At 45.4% G+C, this 20,721-nt stretch overlaps 1 protein-coding gene across 1 annotated transcript in view; it reads right to left on the reverse strand.

The window, feature by feature from the left end:
- Positions 1-20,226, reverse strand: part of ADAP1 (ArfGAP with dual PH domains 1) — a 57,142-nt gene extending 36,916 nt beyond the window's left edge. Inside the window, exons 1-4 of the mRNA XM_026859107.1 lie at positions 20,143-20,226; positions 13,702-13,832; positions 12,086-12,177; positions 1,234-1,316 (exon numbers count right to left, since the gene is read on the reverse strand). Of these exons, the coding sequence (XP_026714908.1) occupies positions 1,234-1,316; positions 12,086-12,174 (172 nt within the window). The 5' untranslated portion in view covers positions 12,175-12,177; positions 13,702-13,832; positions 20,143-20,226. The remainder of the gene's footprint in view (positions 1-1,233; positions 1,317-12,085; positions 12,178-13,701; positions 13,833-20,142) is intronic.
- Positions 20,227-20,721: the final 495 nt, after the last annotated feature.

The raw sequence follows: 20,721 nt of genomic DNA on the forward strand, positions 1-20,721 counted from the left end.
CTCTTCCTGGAGTCGAAAGGACTAATCATGTGCTTAAAATTATGCATTTCCCTGAAGTACCTAGCTGAATCCAAGCTTTTGTGTACAGAAGTTGCATGGTATAAATTGGAAACACTATTCCTGAGTGAATGCTATACACACATTAGCAGATAGAACATGTCCAACTCCAGCAGACTGCTTTGAAAATCTAAAATAAAAATGTGCACAATGTACTATATATGAGTATGGATACCCCACACACACCACGAGCATGCCTCATGTATACAGTATGGCAGAGCAGAAAGGTCTAAACATAAATTGAGAATATATGAGATAAGATTTTAATTGTGGTTTTAATAACAACAAACTGCTGGAGCTACCTGCTTATTACTATTCTTGAAAAGCAGCATGAATATTTTAACCTTTCATCTGTAACATGGTCTTTGCTAATAAAATTATCCCAGAGTCATGCAAGCACATAGCTGGTGTCAACTACTTAATATGCAGAATAAATTAAACGCCACTTACATATAGCAAAGAAACACCCAGCTAATTTCATGCACGTTCTTGCTGGTCCTTACGCTGGCACAGCCACACAATGAACACAGTTGAGCCCTGCATCTCCTTTTCAAATCCTGTCCTTCTGCAAGAAAACCATCTGACCCACCGCTCTACCAAAACACCCCTTTGCTCTGCCCATCATGCTGGGAGTGCTGAAACGAGCTCTGGGTCTCTGCAACTGCAACACACTGCGTTTTATTATACTACAAGGAGACCAGGTCCCACTGATGCCACTTGAAGTATTGTGGAAAGACAGTTACAGAGATTTGGAAAGAGTGGGGGACCTGACACATCTATTATTAACTAAATCATGTTAATAATTCTACTTCATCCTCCAAAACAAAAGTCACCTTGAGACAAGCACCTTTAGCACCGTTTCAACCCAGCTTCATGCCTCGCGCTACCAGAAACGAACTCGCTGGTATTATATCTGACTTGCTGTTGGTGAACAACCCATGGAAGTCACAAGACTCTTGATAACTCTTTTATTTCCATCAGGTATTAAGACTCCCAAGATTCCGAATCAAATACAGGGAATGCCAAGAGGGATCTTTCCCAAAAGACTACACTTTCTCCTCCTACTTAGTGACATATGAGCAATAATCAATATAAAAGAAGATATAAACAGAGACAAAAACTCAGAAGGTCCTGGACATAAAAAAAAAATTATCTGCCAAAAGTGTCTTTCACTACCTGCAGAATAAGGCTCCTGCTTCTCGCTGTGAATGAACTCTTTTCGTTCGTATTTGGCTCTGATCCACTGTTCCCGCAGCAGTCTGGAAAAGAAAAATAGAGAGAAAAGGAAACATGTTCCAAGATACACTAAGGAAGAAACCAGAATCATTAATTCCTCAACCAAAATCCAAGTGCGATTTAAAAGTTTTCCAAAAATTGCATTGTACAGTCTGGAGTCAAGTGTTTCTTCTGTTTACTGTTGGACAGCAATAAATCGTTTCTTTGCACATCCAATTTTATTGGAAACTTATTTAATAAAATTTACAGATTTAGCAGAATAACCTTTTGCCACCCACCTAACCAGCCTCTGTACAAAATTCCCTCAAGTATATGAACGATTTTAAAACTAATTTCCTCAGACTACATTCTTCAGTAAATGGGATCAGTAAATGAAAAAAAACACAACAAACTGCATACAAAAGAAAAATCTTTGCCCTGAAGCTACCGATATGGAAACAGAAATCGGGTATGTCCTGTGTGATGCATGTACATGATGGCCTTTCGGCAGTCGAAGCTGCAGAGATATTGTCTCCTTGTCACGCATGGACAGCTATTCAAAAAAATGGTGATGTATCAGGTTAAAATTATACTTATAACAAGGAGGGGAAGCTCAGCTCAAGGATGGGTGACATCTGTGACTCAGAGAACGTGGAGCTTGCTGCAGGGTGTCATGCGTCTCCCAAACTAAGAGCAACAGGAATTCAAGTGAGAGGCGACCTCTTCAAAATGAAAGGGATGTAGGACAGTCATATCCCAGGCCCTATCTAACCTCTTGGAAGGAACTAGAGTGTGAAAAGTGAAAAAGCCTCAGAAAGACCGGAAGAACATGGCTGGGTGAGGACGCGAGGGCTGAGCCCTGTGGGACGCAGGATCCAAACAGCGGAGGGTAGTGAGAACCCACCTGGCAGAGCTCTTCCAAACTCACAGTCTGCATTGCCAAGTCTAAGACAGAAATCCAGGCTGCATGGCAGGAAACGTGTCTATTGCAAAGTCCTTTACCTTTCATGTTGAAAATGATACCAACGATCTATACACCAAGACCTTAAGTTCCAAAAAAGGAAAAGTTACCCAAAGATGATACATACTTTTTTTTCTGTTTTATTTTAGCATGAATGCTGGAATTAATGAAGTAATTTAGATCTAGAATATGCTAGAAATTACTTCAAACCATTTTTAACTGCACTTAGTTCTTAATTGCCCTAGAACCTTAAATAGCCCAAGCAGGCAGAAATCACAGGCAGAAATAAAGGCATGTGTCATCCCAGATTCACAGCAGACATTTCGAAGTGGCCTACACTGATGACAGTAAAAGATCCCCCAGCACTGGGCGTGCTCTGTAAAACCCATCACACTTCAACACATCAACTTCTCCACCAATGAAAACTGTTGATACGCTTCATTACCTTTTCTTTTTTTTTGCTAACTATGGAAATTTAATGCTATCTTTTGAGCAGACACATTCCAGAAATGCTCAAAGATGATAAGTGTACTAAAATTGCTTATGAAAATTCATCTGCAGGTACAGCAAACACATTCACCAAATCTGCAAGACGTTATTCAACAAAACCTGTGGCTGTGATCAGCTTCCTGGTTGTAAAGGAGGAAATAATTGCATGTATTTTGTCCCAACCATTGTTTCATCTCCTTGGTTGGGGCACCAGCCTTCTCCCTCAAGGCTCAAGGAGCACCATAGCTTCCCTGCATCCAAAACTCAACTGTGAGCTTCTGCTGTAACAGAAATAATGCACCAACTCTGCCTTTCCCCCTTCTGTTCCTGTTTTCATGACTGATCTTTAGTTGTTACACACACATCTGCAAGTTTGACTGTGAACTCTGAAGATGAACACCCATCTCCCTTCTGCTGTCACCCTGTGCTACGCTCCGGTTTTGGGTACAACCCATCTTCAGTTCATCTCAGAAGGTTCAGATGCATTTTGTAGAAGGGTACAAAGGGGCTCTTCTGGGTTGAGAGCAGGAATACTCTCTCTGGATTTGATATCCACATCATGGTAGCCTGCAAATGCAGAAGACTCATGACCCAAAAGGTAGCACTTAATTGCCTGTTTCTATATTTCTGCCGCTCATCAACAAAACCACCAAAATTTAAACATAAAATCAACACAAATATTTAAATTTGTTACCCTTCTTGCAATTTTTCCATCCCAGCTGCTGCAGAGAGCTTGTTATCACCGTAGCCAAACTTGGACCTTTTCAACAAGACGATTAGGGATTTAGCTAGAAGGAAGAAAATTCACACCACCCTCAGCTCCAGCTGACTTCAGTGGATTCAGCAGGAGCTGCAGCTGTTCTGAGTCTCTGAAAGTCAGCCTTCCAGTACAAATGTTTAAATACAGTATAAATTAAGGTTCATGTGCAGCAGTGGGAAAACACTTCTGCTGTATAATGCAGACAGTACAAGAGATACACTCTGCTGGTCTCAGGCCTCAGGGAACACTGCTCTGCACTGACTTATTTCCCATGATGCTGTCAACAGCAGTGGTTCAATACGTCCCCAGCTTTTATGCAAGAAAGCATAAACCGGGCAGCTGTGAGGCTCCTCACCCAAAGGTGTATCCTGAGAAGCTGCAAAATGTGCTCGATAACCTCTCCCAGCATTTGGGCCAGAACGTTAGTGGCTCCAATGGCAACTCCCCCAGCAGACAGGACACCAGCTGTGTCACTTTCCCAGCTCACAGCAAGCACTTTCTGACAGCTCACATGTTCTTCTCCTTTCCTCATCATCACAAACCCAGGCTCTTTCAGCAATAATTGCCAAAAAAAACAAGATACACCAAGAGCAGCCTATAGTTAGGACAACTCAGTGCAAGGCCAGTAGCTGCAACTTCTGCTCCAGTGGTTATTTAAGGAAAGCAGAACAACTCCAGCAAAAGAAACTGAAACAAAAACCCAACAAGGACAGTGAGGAGTACAGCATCTCCCTTCAGTGGGACAAAGAAGTTGAACAGGACTTGACCACATGCACTCTCACAGACTGGAGGCAATCCTACCTTAAAAAGCATATTTTGAGTCTGGCATTAAACCCTAATTTCACTGGCACAGCTCGGATGAATTTAAACAGGAGCAGGAATTTGTCCTGGTGTCTATGGGATACGGGAGCAATTGGAGGGCAGGGACCACCCAGAGGTCCCTCAAGCCATACAGTCTTCACCGTTCTCAGTGAACTTCAGACCTGATCTCCATTTCATTTTAAGTATGCCTCCAGGGGCCTTTTAAACATCTGTTGCTGTGTTTTAGTTGAAATGTGTTTCTCGCGAGATGAATGTGTTTGTAAACAACCTGAGGTGGACATCTCATGCCAAATATAAGACCCTCCATCCAAACCCCACCTCTCTGAACAGAAATGACTGTAGCAACAGTCTCATGGTATTTTATTGCACTGCTGTTGATAGGATAATGTAGCAAAAACGCCATTCGTGTTTGTTAGAAAAATATAAGTGCATCATTCCCAAACTGTGGAGATGCACAGCTTTTGGGATCAACTCCAAAAGCTTTAACAGCCCACCTAAAGTCTGGCAGGCTGCTAGTTACAGGGAATGTGTCATTTTTTGGCAATTAGAACAGAAAGGTCTTTGTAATTATCAAGATAGAAACCTGGGAGCAAAGCAAAAAAAAAAAAAAAAAATCAAAAACCATAAAGAAAAAAAAAATTTCCAACAGAATAAGAGAAAATTTGACCCCCAAATGGAACAGGACTGGTCTGTACTGGGGAGATGGCAGGTCCAGAGGCCAACAAAGCACTGCCAACACGAAGAGCTCCAAATCTCACTTTAGGTACTTGCTGCTTGCCTGACCACCCACATGAAAACAAGTGTTCTCTGCCATCAAAGGGTCAGCAAGGACGGTTTCAGAAGAAGCCAGTGGAGCAGTTTTATCTTGGTCCCATATACTCAAAGCCTTTCACTCGCAGCAAAACACACCCCTGGAAAAGCTGTTCAAGCAGTTTAATATCAAACTGTGGCTGCATGGCTTCACTGCGCTCTGCGGAGGAGTGCTGGCCAGCCAAATCTATATTCTTCAATTTATTGTTACCCAAGACTCCCAGCTGGGCTGGCTTTCCTAGGACGCACTGCAGCACACACCACAGATGCTGCATGGCTGCTACGATGGCTTTTTGGAGACATATGACAGAGAAGAAGCCCCAGCCAGAGGTGAAAGTGGCCCAAAAGACATCAAACACCATCCGCTACCACATTGTGATTGTATCTTTGTGAGCCACCATTGAGTCCAACAAAGACAAAAGAAATTAATGTCATCCAGGAACACCATTTCCAAAACCCAAATTTGTAGCTTCTGGAATTTGTCAGAAGTTTTTCCAGAAAAAAAACAATCTGCTTTCCACAGGCAGCTCTGTGGACGCAGCTATGCCAAGTTTCCGTCAAACAACTGTTTTAATGAAATTTTAAATCCGAGTCCAAATTTTTGCCCAGATTACAAGGAGAGCCACTGCAGCGTAGACTAAAAGCCTGTCTAGCTTCACGCTCTGCCTCTGCATCTTTTCCTATCTGCTAAGCCCTCGCTGTGAGGACTTGCTTTTAAATGGCTTTGTGGAGGCATAAGACAGCTGGGGGGCTTCTTCCAGGCACTCTGTGTGTCACCTTGGCTTGCAGAGACCAGAGAGTGATGTGCCATCCACACACATCCCCAAGACCAGTGACCAACAGTGAGCTCCTGGAGGAGAGCAGAAAGACAGAGTTTTTGATTATCAAGGCAGAAAAATCTTGCATTATGGATTTGAAGAAGTTAAAGCAGAATTTGAGTATGCAAAACCATAACACACTCAATTAAAATGCTAACTGGTTCCTTCTTTGTTTGGTTGTTTTACATGCATGGTCCAGTTCACCACAACGCTGTTTTTCAGAATGACTGAACACAGATTAAAAACATGTAGGAAACAGCCTGTGTCGGTACTATCTTAACCTTGTACTTATTTCCTTTGGAAATTAAAGGCATCAATATGAATTAACAGGCTTATGAGCTAACTACAACGAGAAAATGCACAACAAGCAGAGAAGACCTTGTGGCCAGCTGGGACTGAAGGAGCAGACAGGTCTCAGGTACTTGGCTGACGACAGGGCAACGCTCAAGCAAAGAATTCCCGAAGCCAAGTGCCCAGTTTGAGCCACCACAGGAGGCTCATCACTTAGGAACTGATGAGCAGCCACTCCAAGAGGCCACAGTGCAGCACCTCAAGCTTTACACCCAAGACATCAGGCACTCTTGAAAGCCATGGATGTAGAAGCTGAAGACCCTTATTAATAAGTATGAGCCTGAGCAAAACACTCAACTTTACCCCTCTGGATATTAAGCATTAAAGGAGTTTATCTATAAAGTACCAGCAAAAGGAGGTTGCAGAGGAAGAGGAGGCCAGGTGAGAAGTTTGCATCCCTGACCATCATTATACCCCATGTATGGGAGGGGGCCAGACAGACCTTCAGACGCCAGATTGAGACGGCGGGCTTGGTAGCTCCTCTACCAAATGAGCCAAATTTTAAGCAATAAAGAACAAATAATCCAGGGATTTACTAGGCAATTTTTTCTCCCTACATTTTAATCGTACTGTAATACACTGAGACACTTCTGCTAATAACTGTTCTTATAGGTGACTCCTCAAGATGCGAGCCTCGCGGGGATGCACCCTCTCTCCGACTGATGTCTCATCTCGTTCCAGATAAGTCAACCACCCAGTACAACTCATGCCATTTCATTCTGCCCCATTTTCCCTACCAAGGTACTCAAATGTACTGGCAGTCAGTATATTTAAGTGTTCTGCATAAGGAGCAGATGTAGCTCCCACTTATCCAAGCACAGAGAGGAGTGGAGCAGTACGCTGCAGCTCATACGCAGTTCCACAGAACGATGCTCTGTGTTCCTGAATCAAGCAAAAAGGCAACAGAAAATGACGTGAAGTATTGGGCAGGGACATGGATGTACTTCCAGTACTGCAAAAGCCCAGTAAAAGCTTGTCTCTGTCTTTTTCTATCAGTTTTCAGCCAAGCATATGAATGAACAAAGCCCTTTTCCCTTGCTTTTACTCAAAAGCGATGCTACCCCTGTTGCTCACTGGTGACTCAAAACTCAACCATGTGCTTGAAGTGTATCTGCCCCAGAAAAGGCTGTTTTACAGCTCTCGGTCTGCTGCCGCAGTGTACAAAGCTGGGCCATGACCACTCATGACCATCCAAAGATGGTTTTTGTGGTTTAAGTTCCTTATCCAAAGCTCTTCGGGCCAATGCTGTGGTGGTGTAGGAGCATCCCAGAGTCTGGGATTTATTTCAGCCTCAGGAACTCCCTAGTGGTACAGAAGTTGGCTACTCTGCCCACTGCTCCTGATGCATGGGCCAAGTTGCTGACAGACAGATGAGAAGATAGGACAGAAGGGGATTTTGTTTGGTGGGGTTTGGTTTGGGTTTTTTTGCCTATGCACAGCTGGTAAATTTTCCCTGGGCAATTCCAGAGCACCTCTCCAACTTCTCTAACCTTCGCCAAGTGTCTGACAGAGCCAGGAAACCACAATGGGGTTTCTGGAGGATGCAGAAGCCAGATGCAGCAGACAAACACCACTTATTTCCCAAGGAGTCAAACACAACATTGTAGGCAAGAAGAAACAAGGACCAGCTGGCACTGCAGCACTCCTTCCCTCTTGCTCCAAACTTCACAATTCTTCAAGTAATCAAAGTAGAGGGATTCCAGAAGTAGCATTACAAAATTAAGAAGTTTCAAATGAACAAACAGCCTGTCCTTATTATAGCTCATACATCAGCATCCTGCTGTGCTGGGTCTGGGGGCAGCTCCCACAAAGCCTGCCCAGCCACTGCAGCCGGCCCGTGCAGGTTGTTGTAACCAGAAGCGTCAAAACCTCTTGATGCTGGAGAATGTGTGTCGGCACACAAGGGCATGGTGCCAGTGCTGGATGGAGGTGTCATCCATCGCGATGCTACCCAGGACTGTGAGCTGGGAACAACTCATACTATTGCAGTGACTGGACTGCAGCGAGGCGGGGAGAAAGCTAAATATATACCCCTTTAAAAAGCAGCACTCCCCTGCTCTTGTTCATCATGCATCTGTTGGAAGGCACAGAGCACATCTAACTAGAGGAAGAAAAGTACAACCTGGCACACCATCCTCGAAACATTCCCAACATGGAATGTACCCACAGCTGCTTATACTGCAGCAATGTCAGAAGGAGATCTGTTACTGCAAGAGGTTGCATCTATCCCAAAGCACCCTGCTGCTACTGCAGAGGCCCAGCAGTGCTGGAGAACCCTTACATGAACCCTAGGCTCAGTTCAAAAATCAGGGCATTCAGGCTGAAAATTGTCCCAGGGCAAAACAGGCACAAGCTGGGAACACAAAAGAGCCAGAAATTGGTCTCCCAGACACTTGCAGGAAGACTAGCCCTGCCTCATCTTCCCAATCAGTTAATCAATCAATCAATAAATAACCAAAAAGAAACATCAGCAAAACCCCTCAACCCTCCTGCTGACGTTTCTCACAGGCTATAAGCCCAGCAACATCTCTCCCCACTGGGCATCAGGAAGGGCTGTGGATAGAGCAGCCGCCCCAGCACCAGCACAGTCCCTGTGTGCTCACAGGCAGCTTTGACAGGGCCGTGGCGGGAGCTCAGCCATCGCTCAGCAAAGCTCCCCAGAGTGCAACTGCACCGCAGGATGGAGGAAGGAAAATATCATAGTGGCAAAGCCCGAGCTGCACTACCAAAGGAAGCCAAATCAACTGAGCACAGAACCAGCCACAGACTTTTCTGCAGGCCCGACAGCAGAAAGAACAAAAATGCTTGTGGTGTCTAAGCTGCCTGAGCCACAGGGTGAACTTTCACTATCTCTCAGCCTGATGTCTGCAAGGAGAGTTGGGTGTGATTTGCACCCAGCTCTCGGGACGCCCCAAGCTGCAGAGGCACCTGCCCCACCTCCAGCCAGGCTCCCTCGCCTGAGCTCTGAGCCCCCTCGCGCAGGGATGGGGCGCAGAAGAGAACCAGGAGTCTGCTCCTCAACAACCCAAATAGCCCCCAGCCCTGTAAGCAGAAAACAGCAGCTAAGGCTGGAGTGCAACATCTAATTGAATTTAACTAAGACTTCTTAAGAGTAAATAAAATCAAAATCCCTACAATTGCATTTCTCCTTCCAATGACAACTAGGTGAAAAATCTTGCTTCTCCATTCCTAATGTCACAAGTACATGCAAGTCTCAAAACAACACAGGTGACTGGAATTTTTGGAGCTCAGCGATACAGATGTGGTACTGGATCTCTTAGGACCACGACAGTTCACCAAAGTTGTCTGTTCACCAAGGATGGCATCCACCTCCCAGCTCCTGGCAGAGCCAACAACTTCCCCCGCTGTCTGGCTAGCATGGGGAGCTTGGGGCACCCTTCTTAATTGTTTCAGAATGACACTAAGGAGAAGGCAGAGGAGCTAAACATGAATAACACCCTGACAAAAGACTTTTTGTTTCAACCCAATTCTGTGGAGAAGCAAGAGAGAAATTATCAGTGATTTTCCCTTTGTAGATGCACCATCTTAGGAAGTGCAATCTATTTACACAGAAAGATGCAAGCAGCAATGGATGGACAGGGATGAGAAGAATGCTAGCGCCATCTACAAGGGGCACCACAGACCCCACGGGGATGCTGAGACACCCATCAGAAAACTCTGGCCACCAAATTCTGCAGTAACAGGACACATCTGTCCTTGGGCTGCCAGGTCTGCTGGTCAGGGGAGAGAGAGGCAAGATTTTGTGCATGAAGATGATGGATTAATGCCGTGCCCAGAGTGTGAAGTAGGAAGCCTGGCCTGTGTTAGGTGGAGGAACAGCAATCCCGCTGTCTGAGTGTGGACAGGCAGGAGCAGGAAGGTTTCATCCTTGACTGTCACAAGGCAAGTTCCCTCCACCTCCTCCAGCCACCAGGTTTGAGGAGCTATTTTTCAAAAATGAGTCATTACTAAATCACAGCCCTGACCTTTCAGATCCTCACCCACACAAGCTCTTCTGAGTCCCCAGGAAAACCCACATGAAGCATCTTCTCCACCTTCCCTAAGTCAGGACCCAGAAGTGATGCTTGAAGACCAGTTCAGTTGGAAAGAGAATCTGAAAGGTCCCAAATTCCCAACATGCTCAAACATATACAGGTCCTTCCCTCCCTCTGTCTGGGGAGAGACAGGGTTAAAAACCCAAAACAAAACACCTCACTTTGCTGAAGCTGTTTTCCTGAAATGAAGGAAAAAAATAAACAATGGTGCTGCCACGTTCAGCTGCATTTGTGCCATCTCCTCCCCTGAACCTGCGGGATTGTGCCAGCTCAGGGCACCTTCCCAGTGGCTTCTCTTGGGCTCCCTCCCACAACGGCAGAGGTGTTCCAGCAACAGGAAAGGCAAAAGGCTGAGGCAGTTTTTTCCTGAGAAAAATAATCCTGGCAAGATAATCACAACACACTCAGAGTGTGCCCCTCCACAACACACAGTGGCTTTGCCAATCCTCAAATCATTTCTGTACTTGTCAGAACTGTGGAAGCTGCTGCCAGAAGCCATTTTAGATCAAAACCAAGATCTGGGAGCACTTCATAAATGGATGCTTTTTTTTTTTTTTATTGTCAGGCCAGGCAGCACCACTCATACCTGGGCCTTCCCAGATTTAGTATTTGAGCATCTTCAAATAGGGGGTAACAGATGCACCACTAAGATATTTCACAGGCACAACAGGTGCCCTCTTTTGTCTTTACTATAAAAGGCATTTTGCATGATATAGGAAGACAATAAGTCTTTTAATAGCTATCACAAGAAGATTAAAAACAAAGTCACTTTGAGAATGAGCACAGGTACTCACGAACACTTTGGCCCACCTTCAGTATGATTTCAGATTTGGGGAACACAGCAGAGCTTTCCTACCCAAAGGCTACTATCTCACACAAGGAACCCTACGAACCCTTCCAGTACTTCTGTTGTGGGCACCTCTTATGATGCCCGAATACATCATCTGGCTGCTCAGAGCCTCGCACATCACTGCCGCACCGCCGAACCACACCTCCCTCTTTAATTAGTGACGCCCAGCTAAAACAGCAATATTGAGAGGGATTCTCAAGGACCAGTACTCACTGGTTTGCTAATACTAAAGAACTGGCTCTGGAAATTATGCCCTCCAGACCCTCTGTAAAGACTGGTTTCACAAAGATACAAAACCCCCTTGATATTCTGCAAGACTGGACCCTAAAAACCAATTTCAGCTCACCTTCTTGCTCAGCTCTCTTGGTCTACAAAGTCTACCCCAGCTTACAAGGGAGGTTTACTCTTCATGTGACAGAAAATACCTTTTCACTTGCCTTCAAGGAGGAGACCATTTGTCTTTCAGGCAAAAAAAGAAAACCCACCACCGTGGCACTAAAGCCCAGTATTATTGCACTATGAGTAACCTGTAACCTAGCATCTCATATAGCAGATAAGCAAGTTCTGTTTTGATGCAGAAGGGCCATTTGAAAAGGCAGAGGAAATCAATGGGTAGAAATTGGCATTTTTGTGGCCTTAGAAATTTAGAAGAGTCTGGGGAACAGACAAACTATTGACTTCCCTGCATCATCTCAACTGTACTTATTAAATAAGATCCCACATGTAGTATAAACTCTACCATATGCATGCAGAAGAAAAAAAGATTTTCAGGGCCTTTTATAAATGAAACCTCCTTTGTGGCTAAAAAAAAATGTATCATGCTAAAACTAAAATATTACAGAGGCTGCAGCTGCACAAACAAGTAAATGTTGTTTACCAGCAAAGGTATTTACTTACTGACAGTCAAGAAAAGTTGGCTTGTAATAAAATGGTGGCATTTTAGATTCATATTTTGCTTTTGCTACATTGTTTCCATTCGAGGCCATAAACTGTAAAAAAAGAAAAAACAGAAAGGATTAAAAAATCATAATGGTATTTTCCTTTGTCCTCTCTTGCTTCTACAGAGTAATAAAATTATTGGGGTGGGGCCTCTGTTCACTTACTGAGAGGTTTCCCCAGGAATGGGCACAGAAGGGATGCTGTAAAGATTGTGCCTGCAAACCAGGGCTCAGAAATTTATATTGATTATTATTGCCAGGGCTCCCCCAGCTTAATATGACACTGGGGACAAGTCCGTGTCCCAGTCCCAAGGTGCACAATCCCCACAGGAGCAGAAGGCACCACGTGCTGGCATTTCCCACTTGCAGGCATGGGAATGAGACGGCTCCCAGGGAATCCAGCACGGAAATTAGGTAACCAGAGGGCAAAAACCTGACTAACTTTAAATCTCCACATGTGACAGCTCCAGCAAGGTAACAGTCTCCGACAATATGTTCTTTGCTTGTTCCAAAAGGATAATTTTATTTTTGCTAAGCCATGCCAGCAATCTCAGAATGGAGCTTGAAGTATTAAATATATAAATAAAAATTCTATCTGCCCTGACAGCCCTCCTCTCCTTCTGATCTTGTACACAAATGGTTAGTTGAGAACTCTGCAAACAAAACCACACATTTCCTAATTCAAATATTTTATTTAATGAAAGTCACTTTATAAGTGTAAAAAAATAATTCTTTTCCAGGCAGCCATGCTAAATACATTTTTGTCTTGTATCAAATGCCAAGCATACAAGCATAACAAGCAGCAAGCAGCTAAGCTTTTTCTTTTTTTTTTCCCCTAAGCAATTTTTTTTCATTATTTTCATGTTTTTGAGCTTCTCAAGCTTACATATTCAATATAGTCTGAAAAACATCAGGGAAGGGAAAACCCAAGCAACATAAAGGCTTATTTTTCTTATAAAACACATGATTCCATGAGCTGTGGCTTTCAGAAAAGCCTCAAATCTACAACCTACAAGATAAAGATCAATGACTGGTAGTGTTCTTCATGCCTTTAAAGACACCAATAGTCAAAGCAGAAAGGTTTCCAAGGTAGGCTTGCCTTTAGCAACATCACCCAAACCTACACAGGTGTGTGGCATAGAGAGAATTTATACAGTGAAGGTTCAGTTCTTCAACATGTGAGTTTAAAAGTTCAACCCTAAGTGGAACAAAGCCAGAAATAGGTAGGTTGGGCAGGGGTGGTGGACTAGAGGTCTAGTCTACTGCCTAGTCTTGGCTAGAGGTAACATAAAAAACAGGAGGAGACAATTAATTTAAAATTAGTAATTTTTAAACAACTCTATTTCACTGACATTTTTATAGGGGTGGAGGAAACCATCATAACCTCTTCATGAAACGGCTATTCCATTTTTCAGTTAGCATCACAGACCTCATTCCAACATTCAGGAATTATCTAGACACGTTTTCTAAAATTACGTTTGTGTGGCATCTTCAGAAAGGACTTGGGTTTACAGCTTTTCTGGTAAAACGCAGCAACCCAAACTCACTGGTACTCCAGGTCTCAGATGCACGTACCTCCACTTGAGCATCGTCCCAGTCATCCAGACGGACTGACTTCACTTTGCTGACTTGGGGAATATTTCGATGGATTCCTGAACAATTCAAGCAGATGAAAATCCCTAGGCTATGGGAAGCCCAGTCCGGGTCTGAAAGCAAGAAGGAAAGAGAGAATTGCACTTGATGGGTCTATTGGATTCGGCGCAGGAGGAACGAGAGACGGGGCAGGACAGGGTATGACAGGGGAGTTCAGGAGTCACCAGGTCCGAGATCCCTGATTTTAAAGGCATCAAATAAATATACAAGCAAACCAGAGATATGTGCTAGTTTATATTGACAGCAATACATATCAAAACGACAATTAACAGATCTGTACTCTCAGGTGCAGCTGTTATTCACAAAAACTCCAATATACAGACAACTGCATATGCCCAAGACCTCCAAAACTCACTCCATGCTCACAGGAAGAAAAGAGGTGCATGTCCATCTTTCATCAGCAAACCCCACCCAAGCACTGAGTGGAACACAAATTGCACAATTAAACAGCTCAGAGAAACTGCTATGCTGCTCCCTTGCTTTGCGTTTTTTGTTTGGTTGGTTGTTGGGTTTTTTTTTCCCCTTTCCCCACAGTGGAAGTGCTCCACAAAGAGACTTTCCTCCTACAGCTACAGCTGCCCAGCACCACAGCCCTCCATGCCAGGAGGTTTCCAGCCCTTGCCTTAATGGAAAAATGCTGCCAGTGGCAGCTTGTACTTTCTCTGAGCAAAACCACTCACTGTTTACAGCCCTGAGCTGACGTCTCACACAAAGCACTTTAAACACAAGTCCCTCGCCTCCAAATTCCTCCTTGGGAGAAGCACTGCCCGAAGCACGGGGAGGCCGAGAGGAACCGGAGGAGGGCAGGGGCAGGACACATCCACCAGTGTCCCTGGCGCTGCCTCGCAAATAAAGCCCATACAGGGATCTTTGTTTGAACTCTGCCTAGCAAATGTCAGAGCCTGCTATTCCAGCTGCGCCCCAGCAGAAAGAGCTTCCTTGCAAGTCACCGAGTCAGCCACTAAATTCTTCCCCTCCTCCCATGCTCCCCCAAACCCACGCGGGTGGGAGCCCCCAGCCGCCCCACTGCATCGGGCTGTCGAGGGGTAAGGGCAGGTCTTCCTTTCTCACAAACTGTCGTCATTCGTTTATTCCCCTGCAGTAATTACACTACACACTCCTCACAGTGCAGCAATTATTTATACAAAGCAAGGGAACGTGCTTTCTCCTTCTTATACATGTTTAATGGTCTGGCTATGCCAGTGGAGCAGGGCAGGCTGGCATGGGGCAACACAGCTCCTCTGCACAGGTCTGCTACCAGCCCCTGCCCACGGGGATGGCCACCAGACTTCCCCAGCACACCCCAGGGAAGACAAAGTCCATTTCCCGGGGGGGCTGTGTTCAGATATAAACCCAAGAGCTAAATAAGCAGCCTCATCGGACGCAGCAGGGTGCCCATCCAGGAGAGGAGAGCAAATTCCCAAGCTGTTACAAATCCCATCAGCCGCAGCTCGCTTGGCACAGGGCTGGGACCCGCAGCCACAAATAAAGGGTTTTTTTTCCCTCTTTCACGTGGTCTCCCATCCTCATGTGAGACCCCAACAACTGTAGCTCAGGCCCGGCAAATATACAACCAGTCAAGTCAATCTCAGTGCACCACAGCAGGAACCAAATGCAGCCCACATCCAGCCACGCCAGTGAGGACACGGGTGCTCTGCCCCACGAGTCCCGATCCCCGCACCCTCACCCCGCTGCTCCCACAGGACCAGGTGACTCAGCTTCACACCACACCTGAGGGCAGACACTCCCACCTACTCCAACTGCAAAGGCTGCTGCCAGTTATTGGGTTACGGACTGGCAACAAGAATCAAGAGTTTTGCAGGCACATGCACATTTCTGTACTTTAGCTCTTCATGTCATCCTCTCCCATCTTCAAATATGTGGCTGTAATCAAAGTCTGGGACCTACCAAACTTCCTACCACAAAAATAGTCCAAGGTGCAGAACTGTTGCTTCATGGTAGCCCAGGACCATGGGATCAAACAATGTGAGTCAGGCAAGGTGAAAGCATCAGGGTCTGCTGTGGAAGAAAACATCTCCAACTTCCACACAGCAGATCAGGCACAAGGAAGGGTGGGAGGATCCAAAGGACAGGGCAGGAACAGAGCAGCAGCAATGGTGAGGAAGAGGAAGCCATGGCAGCAAAATCTGGAGTAATAACCGTGCTTCAAGCCTTCTGATGTAACGATATCTGATCAAAGCAGTGCCCGACTCAGGGAAGTGGGTATCAAAGCACGCGTCGGTCTCCACAGGTTTTATCGGGATCCCCGAAGTTTGTTTTTTGTTAACAAATTTATCTTAGGCATGCAGGTGGATTTCTTTATATTGTCTGCAACTTCCTAGACTCAGGCTTCCAAAGTCCTCTCGCAGAAGTAACCCCTCCTCTGCCTGCACTGCTGTGTGCAACAGGACCAGGAGACATCACACCTTCCTCCAGCCAGGAATAAGGACACATTTAGGTGGAGGAACATTCTGCAATAAGATCCTCAGGCTCAGACAGAAGACACTCCAGCTCTGGTGGACACTGACCCAACTCATGCCCAAGCCATTTCTTCTTGACGTGGGCAAACAGCACCTTAAGCTACGGGTTTCAATCACAGCTGGGGCTTCAAATCATTCTCCTGACATGAACAGTATTTTCTTTAGACCAGCCTCTTAAACATGCATCCCCCCTGCTCCACATAATGTCAAGCAATGTCTAGTTAAGAAAGCAAAGGCTGAGCTATATGCAGGAGCATACACAAATGGTTTCCAGAAGATGATAGTACTTCAGAGGAGCAAAGATGACAGGGTCAATGGTGACCCCACTCTTGGAGGGGATGACCTCAGCTTGTTCAATAAAACCACCCCTGCTAGTTATCTCCTCCTGATCACCTTCCTTTCAGTGTTTCCTCTCTTGCCTAGACTCAGGGTCCATGTCTGTCCAACATCAACAACATCCCACACAGTAAACTTCAAGGAACACCGTGACAGAGCTGCATGCTTCACCCAACTCACCAGGCCCAATACCAGCAGTCTGCATTGCTGCCTTATATAATAGCAACTTACCCTTCATTGCTCTGCTCATTTTAAAAATACCTATCTCTTAAATCAGAAAATCATGCAGCAAGGGGGGATGTAAGAGTTGTAGATGCTCAGCTAGTTGTGTGCTGCTTTCCTGTGACAGCTGCAGCCCAGAAATACACAGATTCGGCAATTGTTTTCAGTGCCAAAGGGAACACCAGGCAGGAGGAGAGTTCAAATGCCTCAGGTGCTGAGTTAGCTCCATCCAAAAAATTGCTAAGTAGCAAAATACCTCAGAACCAACTGATCTACCAGGGAAACCTCTCTAAAATGTCACTATTACAATAATTTATCAGATTTCCCATGCCTCTTGCTCTTCTGGCTGAAGACATCTGACTGAGAAAGCAAGCCAGCCCAAGCCTTTCCTGGACTGTCGTTGAAAGCCAAAAGCAATTTCAAAGTGTTGTCTGAACAAGACAGAGTTATGGACCCACACAAGTCCCTGGGCTGGTGCCACCCTGTGACCCCTCCGTGCTGACATTCTGCCCACAGACAGGCTGGAGGATTCCGACTCCATCTTCTGAAGGGCTCTGCCAATGCTGCTTCCCCGTCTCACCTGCTCCCTGCCCTTGTGGCCATTTTTGAAAAAGCCTAGTTACGAGACCTCTAGAGCCACACATCTTCTGCAGGAACTGGTGACAGATCCCCAGACAGATGGCTGCTGGCCAGGGTGAGCACCCACTTCTGTGGGGATGCTTTTCCAAAGCCCTGCATGAGGCTTGGGGCTGTCGGTGGCTACGGTGCTCCCCAGGCACATCACAGTCCTTCTCTCATCATTTCTGCTCTCCAGTGTGAACAACGTGAAAAATTGTCATCTCAGGAGCACGGTAGATAATGCCAGCAATCTCCAACCTTGGCATAATCACAGACTCCAACCCTTCAACTGACTGTGCCAATGCAGGCTTCAAGATAAGACATCTTATGAAGCATGGGAATAAATTCACATAAGCGTATTCATACAAGAAAAGTGAGTTTTGGGGCAGCACCATTAGTTTAGTGAAGCAGTGTCCCCAGGCTGTACGGCCAGTGGTGCGAATGCCTGCCCGCAGGAGTGAGGTCTCCAAGCCAGCTGAAGTCCACCTTGCTGCTAAACACTTCAACTGCTGGAACACGTTCTCCATGCTGGACATTACTGGGGAGTTCAGTAACTTTATTTAAGCCATTTTAGCTGGGCAGGGCACAAAAAAATGCACCAAAATGGTAATATATCATAATCTGGACATTTTGGGCACTGCCCAAAAAAGATTTTTTTTTCTAAGTCTCCAGAGTTTCAAGCAAACAAGCCTAATGAAAACTCTCTGGCATGCCCAAGTTCCACACAAATTACTTTATTCCATTATGTCCAGCCAAAAGGAATAACAACTAACAAGGAACAAGGGGAATATTAAATCAAATACAGTGTTTTAAGTGCAGAAAGTCTCTTATCCTGCATCATCATTGCTTCAGAACAACCGATGCCAGCTCTAGAAGGCTTTCCCTGCCCAACGTGGTAGAGATTTCTGGTCATTTATAAACAGATTACAATGCTTTCAAAATTAAAAAAAAAAAACACAAAACAACTTGATTCAACTTCATTTCAAAAATTGAACACGTAAACAAAGCTAAACTAAAGGCAGTGAAAGGGAATTGGGGTGGTGTTCTCCTACCTCATTCATCTGAAAGGGAAAGCACAAACAGAGATTAGGGAAGCATCCAAAGCAAAACTAGAACAGAGCTAAATTCAGAAATTAACCCAGCCCCTTTTGCCACCACAAGCCCCAGGAAAACCCAGCACACAGAACAACGAACTCTGCAGCTTGAACAGCCAACAGAGGGGGAAAACGAAGTCTGGATGCAGAAAAAAACAACATAAGACACAAGACAATTTATACAAACCAAAAGGAGAGTGGAGAAGATTGGAAGCGTCATGCCAGTGGAATTTAATTTTTTTAATAAATAATCAGTATTTCCTGTATCCAGAATATAGAGTTCCAGTTTAAAAATCCCCAGATGCCACCAACCAAAGCTGTAGCAGGCTCAAAGCAGCCACAAAAAAAGAGCAAAAGCTTACTCGGATGCCCCTGCTCCACCTTTTGCCTTAAACTACAGTTACCACTATAGAGAGCACAGTATATTGCTGACCAAGACAAATCCCTTCGAGAAGGTAGCCCGTGCACAGCAATACCCTGTTAGCACATCCTCCAGCACACAAACATCAGCCTGACCCTTCATTAGCTGCCCGGCTGCATCCCCGCTACACCAGCTGGATGGGAGCCTGTGTTTTCTTGGGATGGAGATTCAACAGATTTTTCTGATCTCTCTCCCCTGTTTGAGGTGATAAAGACTAGAGGGGAGAGGAAGACCTCTCAAGGTAGGCAAAACCTTTTGTTACCCTGCACTAGAAAGGTAACTCATGCCCTGTGATACAGGATCTAATCACAGGGATTTCAGTGCAATCAACACAAGCAAGAAGCCTTTTCTGCTTGCCACTCAGCTGCTGCTGATTTCCTAAACGCCCCAGCCAGGAGAACCTCATGTTCAGCGCTGAAGTTCTGTTGCTATTTACTTTGGGAAAAGATTAGGAGATTAATAAACAGACCCTGGTCATGCATGTTTAAAAATAACAATAAAAGACGTTAAAACTGAAGCCAAACAGCCTCCCACCAACACTCCTCTCTAAGTAGGAAAATTTTTCAGTGAAGGCACTAAACTTGCCAAGGTCTTTTTATTCAGCTGGCAGGTCTCAGCAGCCCCCTCTGCTTGCTGTCTGCAGCCCAGGACTGTGCTGCAACCCAGGCACCAGGTCTGGGCAGAAAACAGTCACATTAAACTTCCTTTGTTTCAAAAAAGTCCCTTTCCCTGCTGAAAGTGGCATCGAGCTAAACACAACTGCTACGGGACTATTTTTTTTTTTCTTTTTAACCTTCTTACCCCTCCGCTCTGCTTATGACCAGGGAGAAGGGCTGGCAAATTCCCAAGGAAAAAAAAAAAATTAAAAAACACTGTTTAAGTGAGAGGACAATGAAGGTGCAGGAACAAGTTTCCACTTTTAGCTTGAAAATGAAAAGCCCGTTTCACGCCATTAGAGCAGCGAAACCCTGGAACAGCTTTCCAGTAGGAGGTAGTGGGGGCAAGAGAGAGAACTAGCTGTGAGGCAGAGCCCCATCACTCCACAGAGGGGATGGGAGATGTCGCTGCAGATGACAGCACGAGGCAGGACCCGATGACTCAGTCAGTTGTCTTCCCGATCTGTGTTTTTAGGACCAGCAGTTGGATAGGGGAAGGAGAGGGTTGAGATCAAATACTTCCAGTGCCTTCTCACCCTGAGTAAATCAAGCAACCTCCAGCAATCGCGTGTTCCCCTCTAATCACCACCTTCACTTCATGACAACAAGGGAATGGAAAAGCTTCACCTGCTTTAGAAATGAAAAGATGCTGGGCCTGCAGGAAAGGTGACTACAACCACCTCAGCCACACACCATCCACACTCAGGCTTTTATATATACTGTTACACCAAAATACCAGATCTGCTCGGCTTTGCAGCACCACGCTTTGACACCAGACTCCCCTCCATCACATGCCTTCTGCTCTTCCTCCACCCCTCATCCCCCCTGAGCCCCAGGCACTGAGGCTGATGTTACCCAGGATCCATGTCCCAGTAATCCATCCCAAATAAGAAAGATGAAAATGATAAAAACAAGCCATGTAAACTGCTGCCGGAGGGTTTAAACTGCAGGATCCCTTTGATGGGATTTCCATTTCTGTCTTCAGAGCTTCCCTGTCCTCCTACAATGTAAATGCTTCTCGCTCCATGGAAACACAAGCCTAAGTCATAAAAAAATGGGAGTAAAGAGAGAAATACTCAAGGTCTTGTTATGCCCTGAGATAACCATCCGTCTCA

The sequence above is a fragment of the Athene cunicularia genome (genome assembly GCF_003259725.1).
Source record: "Athene cunicularia isolate RWA chromosome 14 unlocalized genomic scaffold, athCun1 chr14_part1, whole genome shotgun sequence".
NCBI lineage: Eukaryota > Metazoa > Chordata > Aves > Strigiformes > Strigidae > Athene > Athene cunicularia.